The 17,087-nt window shown below is 41.6% G+C and overlaps 1 protein-coding gene across 1 annotated transcript in view; it reads left to right on the top strand.

Annotated features, from left to right (window-relative positions):
* Nucleotides 1-323: 323 nt before the first annotated feature.
* The window catches only part of CRTAM (cytotoxic and regulatory T cell molecule), a 46,428-nt gene continuing 29,664 nt past the window's right edge, over nucleotides 324-17,087 (top strand). Inside the window, exons 1-6 of the mRNA XM_053928195.2 lie at nucleotides 324-347; nucleotides 563-650; nucleotides 8,245-8,406; nucleotides 10,610-10,762; nucleotides 12,444-12,587; nucleotides 13,574-13,735. Coding sequence (XP_053784170.1) covers nucleotides 324-347; nucleotides 563-650; nucleotides 8,245-8,406; nucleotides 10,610-10,762; nucleotides 12,444-12,587; nucleotides 13,574-13,735 — 733 coding nt within the window. The remainder of the gene's footprint in view (nucleotides 348-562; nucleotides 651-8,244; nucleotides 8,407-10,609; nucleotides 10,763-12,443; nucleotides 12,588-13,573; nucleotides 13,736-17,087) is intronic.

Here is a 17,087-nt window from a genome sequence, read left to right as displayed (position 1 = left end):
ACAATGTGTATTAGATGGCTGAATAGATGAAAGGATAGAGGATGGAAGGAAGGATGGATGGGTGATGGATGGATTGATGGATGATGGGTGGGAAGATATACAGATTTTTTTTAATGAGCAAATATGTGAATGAATGAATTGTGATCCTGATAATCTTTACAAATTGTTTGCAGAATTAGAAATATAAAATATTCCCAAGGTTTCAGCAAGACTTGTCTAATCCTAATTGTTTAATAAACTAAAAAAGTGAAAGGTGGCATTACTTCACAGAGACATTTTAATCTGTTGCTCACACCTCCTCTCACCCAAAGTCTTACAACTAGATGACTTACCAGTACAACCCACGGGTAATAGAATGATTTGTACCACCAACACATCACTCACACCTCTCCACGACCCAGATGACACATGTGGTCCACTGAATGTTCCACCAGGAGGTGTTTTGGGGGCAGCTTAGTACAGAGGGGCCTTCCAGAGTAGGTGGAGGAATTGAAACACATGAGGTCACAGAGCTACTGCCTTTCCCCCTTCAAAAAAGACCACTCTGCCCCATTTGTTGCAGAGTCTGGAGGAAGTTGACACTGTCACAGCGGCACGGCGCAGTATGTGGTGGAGAGTCTGCAGCTTGCTGGTTTGCTTCCCCTTACAAGGTAGGTAAGCACTTAGAGCTAATGTTTTTTGCTGCTCAGTTCACTCAGTGTTTTGTCAGATCTACCAGTCAATCGACTGCATTCTCCGAGGACCTACTGCAGAAGACAACCAGGTAAATTTGCTAAGATGTTCCAATCCCACCAGAATTCCACGTGAGTATGTTACTGCATTTGTTCCATCTCTTGTTCAGTTGACAGAGGGCACAGAGAGGAACATTGCACTGTGTGTCTCTTGGGTCTGTGTTATGGCAAAATGTGACAAGTTTTCTGGATCTTTTAAGAGTGTACCAGTTGAAAGAGCATTAGTTGGGGATTTAAAAAATTTCCTTGCGCTGTATAAATCTTAGCCAAATAATGTAATTTCTCTGAAACTTAGTCTCTCCATCTTGAAATGAAGATGAAAACAATGTTTGATCCACTGAACTCCCAGGATTGTTATAAGAGTCAGATTTCAAGTTGAAGGCACTTTGAAAATGACAAAATGACAGACAACTCTTAATTAGTTCAGAGGTAATAATGAGCCAAATAAACCTTTGTGATTATTTCTTAAGAGTCAGTTATACCTTATGTTTTATTGTAATTTTCAAATTTTATTTTTGGTTCTTTAACTCTAATGTAGCATTATGGAAATTAAAGAAAGGCTCAGTTACCTTTAGAGGGCAGGTAAAAGCATTCCTACCCAAAAGCGAGGACAGAGGTACAGGTGTCCCTGGACATCTAATTGCAGCTCATCTCCGACTCTTGCAGAGGAAACCACACAACGGACTGCTTGCTTGTTGAGTGTGTGCGTTTCCAAATATTGAGCCTGGAGTTGTTTCAGGTAATGCACCTAACTTCTAAATCTCCATCACCATAGAATTGCATCAGAAAGATGTTATTTAAAAGCTAAATTTCCTATTTTACATAGTACTTCAATTTTTTATTTTATACACTTCAATATGTGCCTTGTGGTTTCATCCCTGTACCCTAAAGCATGTGATAAGTATTCAATTTTGGTAATAAATAATATTTGTTTCTTTAATAAGTGGCTTAAAGAATAGCTACTATATTCAGGAAGAAAATACATTTCAACAGCTTTAGAATGCTTTCAATTATTCCAAAGCTTAAAGCCTTCAAATGACCTTAACTTTTTCAGGATTCAAGTTACTGTCTCATGAAAATACCTCACAAAAACAAGTTTTAAATAAAAATAGCAATAACCATGTTTTATGGTAAGCCTAAGGCAGGTTTTTTAGAGATGTAATCAAATATTATTTATAAAGGAAACAGAGGAATATATTTATTGTGTAATGTACAGCAGTGAGTACTTTTTGTTCATTACATTTAATTCTAGCAACAATCCTGAGGTAGGTATTAATATCTCTAATTTACATATGAGAAAATTGGGGGTTAAAGAAGCTAGATAACCTGCCCATATCTCCACAAATAGTAGATAACAATGTGAATATCAGCCTACAAAGCACATAGTAAAAGTATTTTCTCATGAATTTGTGTGTGTGTGTTGGGTTGTGACAGAAACCGTGTTTCTTAGTGTGGATCACAAGTCTGAAAGGCACTGATATACAAGACTTGGAAGATTCATTACTGACAAGTCCCAGTGTGAAAAGTGACCCTAAGGGTCAACCAGTGGGCACCCAGTCTCACTGACTCCCAAGCACAGGTTGCCCACTCTGACCAGATATTACCCAGGCCCATCAGAGCCCCAAATAAGAAAGGAGCTGACCATGTTGCTTCGTTGTTGGTTAAGAGCAAGCAAATCATCAATTTCAGCACCGCTATAAATCTCACCTGCTTTTAGCTAACTGGATTATGGAAAGATCACTCTACCTTCTTCTACTGTGCAACTTCTAAGGCTGCTAAAAATTTATAATCCAGAAAAGTCCCATAATCTTGCAGCCTACACTCTTTTCAAGGCTACCATTGACATAATAGCTACTAGGATGGCTAAAATATAGTAAGAATGAAAAGCTTTTTCAAAATTAATCCCGTTGACCTACACTGTGGATGACAAAAACCCACTAATTGCACTCTCTATTCTGGTTGTTTAGAGGGGGGTAGGATACAGGGAACAGGAAGAACAGTTGTAGATTGAGTAGGGTCCTGTCAATTCTTCATTTGGCCAGGAAGAAATCACATGTTTGTTGACACATATTTGAGACAATTTCTTTCAAGTTATACTAGAAATAATTTGATTTTGACAAATTAGATTCATATTCTTCTTTTAAAGATTTTATTTATTTATTTTTAGACAGAGGGGAAGGAAGGGAGAAAGAGAAGGAAAGAAATATCAATGTGTGGTTGCCTCTCACGCGCTCCCCACTGGGGACCCAGCCCACATCCTAGGCATGTGCCCTGACTGGGAATCAAACCGGCAACCGTTTGGTTCATAGGCCAGTGCTCAATCCACTGAGCCACACCAGCCAGGGCTGATTCATTTTCATATTTGTAATTTTCCATATTGATTCTATCTAGAAATAATAATTGTTCCTTTTTGTAATGTTCTAATGGAAGCACATTTTGCCTGCTACCTCATAACAGTCGTGTAAATAAGGCCCTGGTTCAAGAATTAACTAATTGTTAACTTAGAGAATTAACTTAGCTCTAATCTTCATTATTCAATATAATTACAAAGTTAGCATCTTATTACTGAATATATACATTATACAGTTACTCATCTTTAGCTATTAATTTAACTAATACTTAAAAATCTTACTTTGTAACCAAATAATTATAAAGTACTGTACTAAGTACTATAATAGAAATCTACTCAAAGCCTTTGGGGATCTGGAGGAGAGAGTGGGTCAGTCATTGTGCAGAGGATGAAGCCCAAAGACTCATTTGGGCAGGTTTGACAAAAGTTGGGTAATGTGAGTTGAGTCTTGAAGGGGATAAGCAAGGCATTCTGGGCCAAGAGAACAGCATGGACCAAAGCAAAGTATCTTCATTAGCCTGGAACTTTTTGGAAACAACAAATGGCCATTTGCATGGAACGTCTGAGTAGTAGAATCAGCAAATGATACTGGAGGAGAAGATAGTCTGAAATTTTGGTCTGATTCTTACAATCAATGGGAGCTTTCACAAATAGTCTAATAAAGGAACACACATGATCAAATTTTTGTTTTGAAAATCTAATTCTAGAAGCAGATGAGGATGATAAATTAGAGGGAGCAGAGACTAGAAGGAAGTTATCGCCATGGTCCAGGAAAGAAACAATGGAGGTCTCAACTAAGGCAGCAATAGTAAAAAAAAAAAAGAAAGAAATATACTGATTAAAGAGATGTCTTGGAGAGAGAGGGTGACTCTCAGATACTTGGTGTGCAGTAGCTGGTGATGACATTCATGAATATAAGGAAATGCTGGAATGAGGCAGGTGCTATATCTGTGTCAGGTGTGCATATAATGCAAAGAGCAGTAGAAAAAAATGAGTTCCAACTGGATGTAGCCAGTTTAGTGCAGGACGGACTCTGTTATGGAGCTTTTAAATTTATCATATGCAAATTTAAGCTACTAAGGTAAGAAAAAGAAAGAATACTTTTTTCAGTCTCCTGTGAGGACCTACAGTAGAGGTGGAGATTACACACTACAACTCCCCAAACCTTGGGAAAAACCAAGGAATCTTTAGCACTGGCTAGGTTTTATTTATGTGTAGGTGGCTGTGACGGCTGCTTGCCCTTTGGCCTGAGGATTGGTTGCGTGTGCTTTGGTGTGAAGCCACTCCACTATTAGGACAATTAGTTGATGGGGTCAGAGGTGGAGTGGTGAAGATCACAGGTTCCATATACACAAACCAGTCACAATCAATAGCCTTCACAGACTTGATGAGTGCCTCATCACACACGCCATGCATGGATGGATGAATCCAGTCATGGAGTAGCAACCAAGCCCAGAAATCAACAGTTCTCTCAGCGAACTGACCTACCAATGGTTAAGTGGTGACTCCAAGAGAGGCTACACAGTCACTCACTGCCGAGCTCTGCATGCTCAGCACTGGGAAGCCACACAGGTGGGAACGCTGAAGCTTAGCTAGGGAAAATGAAGAGGTAGGCATGGCACTCAGATCTACAAAAGAAAGGGTGAATAAAGGCATACATGTTTTTACATCCTGCAGGGAGGAAGTGGTGGGCAGAGAGGATGCCCCGCACCCCATCCCTCTGAAGAAGAAGGTGAAAATTTGACTCCAAACTTAGGTAAAAAACAGTTTAAAAGATGAGTGCCAATTTGGTTATCAGTGTCAGTGAGAGGACCATGAGGAACTTTTACTTAGAAGATGTGCCATCAAAACTTAGGTGTAGCTATTGTCTTCCACCCTTTAACATGGCCTAGACACACTGAACAATATTTTCAAGCACCTCAGCTGGAGCCTCAGCTGAAGGCATGTGGGTTGGTGCCTTCTCACTCAGGCTAGTCTTTCTTTTTACGTTGATTAACTATGTTTCAATCAAATATAGGGTCTACATGATAACTCTGAAGGATAAAGAGGCCTCTACAGCCAAAAGCAAGGCTTGGAGCAAAGTGGAAAGAAAACAACTAATTTTCTATGTCTCAAGCACAGCCCTTCCCCTCTAACTTCAAGCATCTTCAATGTGGTCAGTCTGGCCAGAACTTGATACTGAAATCTCAACAGCACCAGGAAACACTAATCTTAGGAGATACAATTACTAGCACATGCTAAAAAGCCATACCACATTTCATCACAATTTTTAAGACATTGGAAGAATTAGATGACACAATGTAATCCATAAGCATGCATACCAAGAAAAAGACAATGATATATACATCTTTAAAATGAGAGGCATTTATTCATAAACAGGCTGCAGATAAGCATTCTCACTCCCATCTCCTCAAATGCAGACTTCCTGTCTAGACAAGCATTTTACTAAAGGGAAGAACATTGGCAAAATTTCTAAATATCAACTTCTGACCCGAAGGATGAAATCGGGGCATGCTGATTAATTCTAGTCTTTTATTCAATCATTGATTCAATGTAGTAACTTCCCTCCTGACTCTCAGTGTTCTTATGAACAGCAGGCGAGCGAAGGTTTATAGTGCCATCATGAAAGCTGGCACCAAAGCATTGCCTTTCAAGTTCACACTGTGATAGTTTCTGTGAGGGATGAATTTTAGGGGAATATAAAACATACTCACTGCCCTCTAGAAACTCCAGTCTGTTGTGGGAAGCAAGCAAGAATCACAATGAAATGGTTGTGGAAATGATGGAAGTTAGTTCTAGATTCAAATTCTGGGCTCAGAAGATGTTTAACCTTAGAAAAACTTCTGTTCTCATTTCAAAGTCTCTCTACTACTATCCTTATTACTCCATTATGGGTTGATTTTATAGATTAGATATTTCTTTTTTTAATCACATTTTTTTATTGTTGTTCAAGTACAGTTGTCTCCATTTTGGCCCCACCACTCTCCCCTACCCCAGCCATCCCTACCTCCCACCCTCGATAGATTAGAATATTTCTAAATGACCCAACCTAAGCAGAATTCTGGCCTTAGGCCTCAATGCTTTTTTGAAAAAAACAAACTTTTCTTAAGCCTTTGTTGTTCATTATAGTATTGGTTGATGATAGGAGTATTTTTCCATTAGGACTTAAGCAAACTGTTTTCCCAGAAAAGTAAGAATGAATACAATACAATAATTCCAGGTTATTATTGCCAAAAGCTATATTGAAATTAATGACGTAGGAATGAAACAAACTAAAAGGACTGCACCAATTAATTTCCAGAGCTTTCCAAAGTACTTTTCCTAATACTTGAAATTCATCACAAATAACTCCCTTCTCATTTCTTTCTTTTTTAAGATGTAAAACAATGCAGTAAAACTCATATTTGTTGTTCACAATTTCTAACCCCACAGTATTCTTTTTTAAAATTACTTTATTGTTGTTCAATTATAGTTGTCTGCATTTTCCTCCCATCACTCCCCCCACCCCTGCCAAACCCACCTCCCTCCCTTGCTTCCACCCTCCCCCTTGGTTTTGTCCATGGGTCCTTCATAGTAGTTCCTGAAAACACTTCTCCCTTCTGTCCCCTTCCCCCTCCCCTCTGGCTATTGTTAGATTGTTCTTAATTTCAATGTCTCTGGTTATATTTTGTTAGCATTTTTCTTTTGTTGATTATGTTCCAGTTAAAGGTGAGATCATATGGTATTTGTCCCTCACCACCTGGTTTATTTCACTTAGCATAATGCTCTCCAGTTCCATCCATGCTGTCACAAAGGGTATGAGCTCCTTCTTTCTCTCTGCTCTGTAGAATTCTATTGCGTAAATGTACCATAGTTTTTTGATCCACTCATTTACTGATGAGCACTTAGGTTGCTTCCAGTACTTGGCTACTGTAAATTGTGGTGCTGTGAACATTGGGGTGCATAGGTTCTTTTGGATTGGTGTTTCAGGGCTTTTATGGTATAATCCCAGCAGTGGAATTGCTGGGTCAAAAGGCAGTTCCATTTTTAGTTTTCTGAGGAAATTCCATACTGTTTTCCACAGCGGCTGCACTAGTCTGCATTCCCACCAACAATGCACTAGGGTTCCCTTTTCTCTGCATCCTCTCCCATACTTGTTCGTTAATTTGTTTATGATGGCCATTCTGACCGGTGTGAGGTGGTATCTCATTGTGGTTTTAATTTGTAACCCCACAGTATTCTTATGTTTGAGGAAGTGTTCTGTACTTTCATTGATAAAAATTGTTATCCTCAGAAAATTATTTTTTTCATTTAAAACTTGAAGAAAGGACAAACAGCAATAAATGGGCCAATTTACTTTTCTCTCACTATCCTTTTAAGGAAAATGAACTTACAGCTACTTAAAATCAATTGTTTACTACTCTCTGGGGGTTGTGACTTGGGGAGACTAGACTCTCACCTTTGCCTGGAGAAAGTGCTCCTGTGGACTTCAAATTGGAAAAAGATCGGAGAACGCTCCCGCCCTCCCCCCCGCCCCCCATGGAAGCTCTTCTGCAGGTGGTGCTCAACTACTCCCACAAGGGGCAGCACTGTGATTCATAAGAGCCCAAGGGTTGTAACACTCTGCCTTAGACACCTAGACTCGCACTTGAAGGCACAAGTTGCTAGTTTTATAAACCGAGGCCAGAGGGCTCAGGTTCCTGGGGGGCTCATCACTTAGACAGTCCAACCAAGTTACAAGGGCATGGGCTTGGTAGCCCACAGATCTGGCTACAGATCCCAGCTCCAAGACCCGCGTGACCTTGAGCTTCTCATCCCTCATCTGTAGACTGTGCCAAATAATTCTGCCTTTATAGGGTCAGTCTGAGAGTTGTTAAATGGAGGTAACAGGACCTGACATGGTTCCTGGCATATGACAGAGCAAGTGCCCCAGAGATGTTCCACCTCCCCCTTCTATCACATAAAGACCCCACGCCTCGTGCAGAGGCCCCTCCGCTCCGCCCTCTAGGCTCCCACACTCCACACTCCATCCCCCGCGCGGCTTGGCGTCACCTCCTGTCTTGTTTTCATAAGAAATGCGCCATTAATGGTGGAATCAGTGACCGTGGCTAGGTGGAGAAAAGTTCCTGCCTCCGCTTGGGGGCGGTGGGCTGGAGCTCGCTGAGTGTGCTGCTCTCCCCACAGAGGCCCTTGTCTGGGAGCAGACAGAGACGGTGACGGCAGAGACGGTGACGGTGGAGGAAGGGCAGCCGGTGCCGCTGCACTGCGAGGGCGAGAGAGCCGGCACCGTTGCGCTGCAATGGCTGGCCCCGTCGGGGTTCACCATCTTTCTGAACGAGCTTCCTGGTAAGTGAGAGAGACGGACACTGCCACCAGAGCTCAGCCTGGGGGCTTTCCAGACAGACCGGTCGGGAGGACCCAAAGCCAGCGCGAGTCACCCAAACTGGGTTGGGGGTCGGCGCTCGGCCCCACCGACTGACGCACGGGACTCCCACCCGTTACTTCGCCGCAGCCACAGCAGATCTGAAACGGTCCTGTCCCCGTCCCGCCCCCACAGGTCACATTCTGAGTCTCGATGACCTTGAAGCGGCCAGTGGTGGCAGGTGGCCGCCGGACGGCCCTGTGCCCGCGCGCAGCCGTGCCCGTGCGGACCCACCCCCTCCTCGCACCTGCTGCTTCGTTTCCATCGGGGCAGTCCGCGCCGTCCACAGCCGCGCCGCAAAGCCCCCGTGGGCCTTAACTAAACCCACACCGCTGCACTCGCTGCTGTGGGAGGGAGGGCAGGGATTCCTCTCTTCACAAATGCGCCTTAAGTGGGCCCGAGACGCCTGAGATGGGAAGGGAGCCTTTTTCTTGGTTTTATTGAGATTTTACTGACTTATGACATTAGTTTAAGATGTACAACATACTGAGTTGATATATGTATATATTCAATATGACTACCACAATGTTTAGTTAACACCCATTACCTCACATAGCTACATTTTTTTTTTCTTGCAGGGTTCTTAAAAGTCTATTTAATTAATCTCTTTGAAAAGGATTTTATTACACCCTCTCCATAACGAGATCATTTTATATCTTTTTAAAAATTATTTTATTGTTCAAGTACATATTATTTTATATCTTGATTTAGTATGTCCAACTGCCACATACTTGGAAAGTCTTCAAAACAGCAAATTTAATTCTGCTTTTGAAAAGCAGAGCCTCTAAAAAATGTAATATGCTTTGAAAACGTTATTAATATTGACATGTTAGATGTAAAATAACTAAATTAATGATCTCAAGCTAAATTAACTATTAATACTAGGTTCCAATAAAGTACAATCGTTACTAAGTGTAAAAAGTTCAGACCTAAAAACTTAAAGGAGAGATAATCCTGTTATATAATGATTTCTGTTTTGTTTTGTTTTGTTTTGGGTTTTTTAAAGCTTGAAGGAGATGGACATTGTCAAATGTCTACAGCCGAAGGCCTTGACCTAGCGCAGGGGTTCCAGGCAAGGGTAATTTTTGCCCTCCAGGGAGCATTTGGCAATGCCTGGAGGCAGCTCTGTTGCTGTCGCTGGAGAAAGGTGGGGGGAAGCGGAGGGTTCCAGCACCTAGCGAGTAGAGAGTCCAGGAAGCCTGTTAAACATCTTACAGTGCACAGAATGGTGCCCCCAACAAGGAAGTGCGGAGTCAGATGTCAGTGGTGCCAAGGCTGAGGATTCTGGAATTGTAGTTCATGTAACATCAGGACACACAACCATGGTTCCGGAAGAGGAACGGCCTTCCTTGACCAGCCATTCAAGGTTCAACCATTTTAGGCTTGTTTATATTATAAATCTTAACAGAAAAGAAAAAAAGGAAGGAATAGAGGGAGGAAAGGAGGGAGGCAGGAAAGAGTGAGAGGGGAAGGGAGACAAATCTGCTCATTTCAGGAGCCTCTGTTAGCTAAGGGGCCTTTGACTTGAGATGAACTTCCCGGGTCAATAGAGAATCAAGAGGTACACGTGCTATTGGCCAGAACTCTCCAGAGCTTGCCTCTTTTATCCCCCATTGGCTAACACCTGGAAGGACTAAGTCATAATCTTTGGAGAACTTCAAATAACAATGAACTTTTAAAAATTAGAAATAAAAAGCACACAGTGGGAGCAATGAATATCAATGCATTTATAGTCCATTCTTTACATTCATTCTGACAAGATAAAATCAAATGAATCAGATTTCAAAAAAGTGAATCATAGAGGGGCACTTTTCATAATGTAAAATAAATTCTTTAAAATTCTTCCGCAACCTGATCCCTCCACCAGCAGTGTCCTTAATTTCCTACAAACACAAATGAAGCAAATTGTTTATTTCACAGATACCAGTATCAAAATATTGCATTTCCTAAACAAGCTTCTAGCTTGTTCAGGAACTGGGATTAGTAAGTGAACTCAGTCAAAGGTGTGCTATGTGTTCCTTTAACATGTGAAATTCAAGAGCTGTTCCTGAAAGTAGCCAATCCACTGAGAGTCTGCACTCATCTGATACCTTTTCTCATAACAATTCTTCCTTCCACTCCGTACAGCTTTGAAAAACACCAAGTACCAGCTTCTTCATCACTCCCCCAGCCAGCTCTCTATCAGCGTGCGGAATGCGACCCCACAAGATGAAGGCGTGTACAAGTGTTTACAGTACAGCGACTCCGTGAGAACAAAGGAAGTGAAAGTGACTGTGCTGGGTAAGGGCCTCAAAGCCAGTACACCCGGAACCTGAGATATCATTTTCAACTTAACATTGTAGTGTAAAAATGCGACCACCAGCAAGTTGTTGCCTGGGCACCCCTGCCATCTTTCATTGAAAGGAGACAGAAAGGAGCATACTGAGTTGCAGCCCCTAGATTAAAATGTGAATTCGTGAAATTCATCTTTGGCATCAAGTAAATTTTTTCTTTGAGGAACTGAGAAAAGAGAATTACTATTTGATGACCTGGGACTATGTGGCAGGCACTGCAGGAGGCTCTAGAGAATCGAGGTGACCGAGGAGCAATCTCTGCCCACACAGAGGTCGCACATTAAGGGTAGGAAGGCAAAACGTGTGTGTGAATGAAGTAAACATTAGGACAGCATATCCTAAGACGGATGAATTCAGATGTAAGTGCACTAGACAATCAGCTCACATCCTCTGCCAAAGCAATTTCCTCTCCTCTGGTGGGGATGGGGGTGGGGCGGGAGACACAGGGAGGAAGTGGCAGCCTCCTGATTGACTGGGTCTTGCTCAATTCTGTAGATATGGTCAGTTTTCTTCAGCTCAAGTCTTACTATCTTTACATTTTTGCTTTTTTTTGTGGCAGAAGAGCTCAATTAAAAATATAATTCCACAAATCACTCACATGAATTCTTTAAATTTCTCCTATTGTAGTACAGTGTGGTGCCTTCCACAAAGTAATGGCATGGTGACAAAGTGTCAGGAAAGGAGTGGGTCCTGGGGGTGGTTGAGAACCAACATCACTGAGCTCAGGGGCTGTCTTTCCCCAACCTTCTGGCCACCCCATGAGCACTCGGGCGCAGGCTGGCTGCACACCCTTCTCGGCAGTCACAGCACCCATGCACGTGCCCACCTCTGTCACTGCACTTCACACATGAGCTTTTAATGAACAGTTTAGGGGCCAAGTCTATCACCAGACTGTTAGTTCCTTCAAGGGCCTTTTCTTTTCCTTATCTGTATTGCCAGCATTTCATACATCCAGTGCATACTTGGAGCTGGCTTTACAATGTCTCCATGGCAGGTGGATGAGCACATAAATGTGGAAGAGTGCAGGTCTGGACCACAGAGTGAAGGAGAGTGGGGAAGAACAGGAAGTCTAAGTAAAAAGTATTCCCAACACAGGAGTAGGAAGAAAAGGGATCAACGATCCCTTTATAGCACAGATGCTTCTTTGATGTTAGGAGAAGACAGAAGTAACTTCCCTCGAAGTGAGTCATAGACTCAGGAAAGTTTAGAGCTGATAAACTCATAAGACAATTTCTTTGTGTCACAGACAAGGAAGTGATAAACCAAGAAATCAGGGGATAACCCAAGTTCTTACAATTGGTTGGTGACAAAGGTACAGCTAGAATTCAGGTCCCTATTCCTCACCTAGTGTTCAACCAATAAAATACAATGATATAGCAAATGTAAAAAGTGCTTTTGTAACAGTCACTTTGGGAATTTTCAGTGACTAATCACGCACTAGGTAACAAACATTCTCACCATAGCATATGTGGCTTTACAGGTATATAAGGGCCCTTCAACTATGTTCTGGGAAAGTCAAGGAAAATATGCAGTAATTTAGACCATTCCTTACAGATTATTAGGCTCTGTGCTTTGCTGGGAAATGTAGACCAGCTGAGTAAGCACAAAAAATCCGTTTTTTTTTCTAGCAACTCCTTTCAAGTCAACCCTGGAAGCATCAGTCATGAGAATGCAAAACGGAGAAGAACATGTTATACTTAACTGCTCCACCACAAGAAGCAAGCCCCCTCCACAGATAACCTGGCTGTTAGGGAGTGGCGTAGAGCTCTATGGTAAGTGGAGAAAGGGTTCCCTCGTCCTCCGTTTTCCTTCCTCAATATCCAGGGGATTGTTCAATGTTCTGGCGCCCTCTAGTGGCAGTAGATGCCAGACAGTGCCATTCAATAATTCATCAGTTCTTTTCAAGACAAATTATCCTTATAGCCAATCAATATTATATTTCAATCTTGAAAGGCTAATCGCAAACAACATGATTACATGTTTTGCTTAAAACAGAGTAGAATCCAAAATGTAATATTTATTTTAGCACCTTAAAGTCTGACAAAATTTTATTAAATAAAAGATAAAATAGAGCTATTACCTCTGAGCATAAACTTTTTAGTAGGCTTAAAATTGAAAATACATTTAACATAACACATGATCTTTCTTATATAGTGCAGTGCCATGTCTTACCCTCATGACAAATACAGATATTATGGTAACAAAGAATCTAAATATTTTGATTGAAGCAGATAACTAACTTGTCATGCTTGGAAACTATAATTTGTTCATATTTCAACAAACATTACATTTGATTTTACATAATCATTGGTCCTTAGAGTCAGAGGGAGCCCTTTACTGTTGAGGAAACCAAGGGTCAAATGGAATTTAGACAGAAAACACCTAAAACCCACATCTGGTTCTCATCCAGGGCCAAGTCTACAGCATTAAAGATCTCCCTTTAATTTGCCTTATTTATTAAAGCAGATTTATCTGTGTCGGTATTTCACAACAATGTCAGGCTGTCCTTCTGGCATACTGTTACAAGCTTTGGATTGTCTCAGTCGTGGAGGGCTCATAGAAACCCATCCAGGCTGTTCACCCGCTTCCCTTTGTGACAAGGGCCATGTATGTACCACACAGCTGTCTGTGGTCAGGATGAGGTTAGAAGGTGAGCAGGTCTGTCAAGATGTCAAGACCCTTGGTTTTTGAAGAACCAAACCCATCCAATAGCATCAGAGAGCCACAACCTCATCCACCACCTTAAATTGCCCCACAGGTGAAACCTCTCATCAGTTTGACACTGACGGGAAGAAGTGTAACAGCAGCAGCACACTCAGAGTCCACGCACACGGCAAAGACTCCACAGTGGACTGCATCGTCCGACACCCAGGCCTCCAAGGACGGAGACTGGTAGCATCTTCCCGGTTTGAAGATTTGGGTAAGAAGAACTAGTGACATCTGTGCTCATTTTTAACTTATCTCAGTATTATACTATCACACAAAATTAAATGGAGGGGGAAACGTCTTCCAGAGTGAAATTACTGTCAGCAGAGCTCTCCTTAATAGCAGATTCTTTCAATGATTGACATTTCTCCAGCTGGGCAACAGGGTTACAACTGTTTCAACACTCAGAAGAAGCCCAGCTGCGCAGGGAGCCTAGCTCAGCGCCATGTGCAGACAGTGTCACGCTTGCTTTTTGAGTGACAGCTAGTGAAACTTGACCCCACGTCGTTTTATTGCAATCTTGTTTTTGGAGAGATCATGTGAAGCATATGATCTTTATATCTGATGAAAAAGAGGGTAATATTAACTAAACTTGTCTAGATAATTTTATGTTAACAGAAAGCACTCACTCTGTGACATTAGGTCATGAGTATTCTTCAGATATATCTTGTTAAAACTGTTCTGAAGATTTTACAATAGTTTAACTATGTTAATATTCTGAGCAAAACACAAAATAATAAAAATGAACAAAACATCAAATATTAAATGTGAAGTTGCTTCCATTTTCAGAATCCCCATTCTCTGATTCCTTCACCATAAGTGAAAGAAATAATTTTTAAACTACATAAAACCTTTTGAGCCAAGAAGCCTCCTATACTTCTTGCTTCTTAAGTAGCATGACCCCCACATCTGTCATTAACTCCCAAAGTGCAGGACTCCCTCATGCTAGTGAAGGAGGAGCCTGCTGGATGGTGACACCTTTGCTGGAAGAGCTGTCTATCAAATGGAGTAACTGATCACGAAAGGCATCTGTTCCCATGAACTTCGCTGTGGGCCACTGCCTGGGCTGCCGGGGCTGCTGCTGCTCTGGTCGATAGTCCCCTCTCTCCACCACAGGCTTTCCTGCTCTGGTTCTACAGCGTCTGGCACAGATAACACTACTTTTTATTACAAAATCATTTATTACAAAATCATAAGCATGCAATTCTGTAACATAGCAATATCACATTCAAGCACACCATGTGACATTTTAGGTGAAGTGTTCAAATTAAAACTATAGATTATTATATTCATATTATTTCCCTACCAACCACACTCAAGCAGGTGTTACTTCTGCCGGACCCTGTATAATCCCTCGTCTCTACCATGTGCTTTCCAAGGCTCACCTTCTCCCCAGACCAAAGTGGTTCCTGGGGCAGCTGCAGTTAGAAGCTCACAGACGTAGAGCTAGGTCCAGGCTGTGACCTGACGCAAACTTTCCTGCCTTGTTAGGATTCAGGCCTCCCAGCCTCACCCCCACCAGAGGAAGGGCTCATGGGGGGGCACGCAGGGGACACGGCAGGATCACCAAGGAGAAAATGAGACTTTCCTTATCTGGTGCTTCTGAAGGACATTCCGGTTCTTAAACAAGAGAGCCACTAACATTGGTACCACACCTGGGAGGTCTGGAAGGAGACTTGATGTGCGGTCTGCAAAGCCATTTCTTTCATCGTTTTTGCATTCCAAACCAGGAGTCTTTTGTTTTTACTTGTTTTTATTGTTGTTCAAGTACAGTTGTCTCCATTTCCCCCCCACTACTCTCCCCCACCCCAGCCATCCCCACTTCCTACCCTTGATCCTACCCCCCTTTGGTTTGGTCCATATGTCCTTTATAGATGTCCCTGAAAACCCTCCCCCCTTTTTCCCCCATTATTCCCTCCCACCTCCCCGCTGCTTACTGTCAGTTTGTTCCTAATTTCAATGTCTCTGGTTCTATTTTGCTCCCTTGTCCAAACCAGTAGTCTTGATTTCCTATTACTTATTAGAAGAAGGAATACAAGCAAAAAGTCGAGCAACTGTGGAACTAAATTTTTAATATTATTTAATATTTATAACATTAATAAATATTTAATACTAATTTTAAATAATCATTGTAGCTAGTGGACACTAAATTGGATGGCAGAGGGCTGTAACATTTTGACCAACTAGAAAGATAAATAAATCCTAATGCTCCAGTATCCACCTAGTCAAAACAACAGTCTAAATGAATCCATCAAGCAGTTTGTCAATGTAGAGGATAAATCAGAGTAAATACAAACTCTAGTTTATACACACACACACACACACATATACATACACACACACTTTTGTATAAAACATATTAAAATGTATAGTATAACAAAACATTATAAAATGTATATGTATGTATATATGGTTTACATATATATACATTATATATGTTGTTGGATATATAATGTAATTATATATATAACTTGTACATAAATATGTAATTATCTAAATTTACATAGTATACATTATTCTAGAAGATCTTTCTATGTGTCCCCAATATTTGTCATATTATGCTCTTCTTGTCATTTGCTTTTAGCACTAGTACTTCTCTGTGACTCACTTTCGCGCATGTTCCTCTTTTTATTTCTGGTAACTCTCCTTTCTTCAGTCTTCTCTGGTGTCTTTGTGGCCGCAGAGTTCATGTTAGCCTTATAGCCTGTTTTACTATTTCTCTAATGTTTCCTTAGTGGTTCCTCTTCCTTTCTCAGAGCTCCTGCGTGCAATTCAGGCTTTTTCATATTTAAAAGAATTTAATGTTTGATTAAGACAATAAATTTAAAACCACAGAAATTCTTTGATTAAGGAAGAAGCTGAGAAGTACTCATTGATTTTATAAAGACATTACCCACTGTCACACATCAGTCTCAATATTTGCAAATTAGCAGGCACCTCTTTCATATGCTCCTTGGTTGCAAGCCTCTTCATACACAGACTGCTCACATCTGCGCTGAGCTGAACGTCTGGAAACATTTCCAAGTATGGTTGTCTGTCGCCCAATAACATTTAGTAAGCATGGTGCTTAGTAAATAGCCAAGCATTGTGCTAATTAAACATGTTGTATGAATGAACTCATTAATTTTCACAAAAAAACTCCAAGAGGTAAGTGCTGTTAGTATCTTCATATTACAGGCATTAAAAATAAATGAGCTTTGGCAAGATTAGGCATCCTGTTCAAACTCATCAGCAAGCAGGTAACAGCATTGGACTTCACCCCAGTCTAAGCCTGACTCCAAAGGCACCTGACAGCTAGAGTAGTTAGACATGTCAGTGGGTGACAGACAGACAGACAGATGGTTGGACAGGTCAAGGCAGTAGAGGCAGTGACTACCATTGGCTGGGGGCTGCGGGATGCGCCACTCCACAGAGGCCCCATGTGCTGTGCATTTAAGCCAGGAGGCTCTGCAGGTGGGCAGTCAGCGGGATACAGGCCCACAGAGCAGCCGAGCTCCAGAATTCATAGTTCAGAGGTCTCTGTAAAACATCCACAAGCGGGTAGCAGCCAAGTCCATTCTCCAACC

This window comes from Desmodus rotundus, chromosome 7 (genome assembly GCF_022682495.2).
Source record: "Desmodus rotundus isolate HL8 chromosome 7, HLdesRot8A.1, whole genome shotgun sequence".
Lineage (NCBI taxonomy): Eukaryota > Metazoa > Chordata > Mammalia > Chiroptera > Phyllostomidae > Desmodus > Desmodus rotundus.
This window is presented reverse-complemented; position numbering and strand designations above follow the sequence as displayed.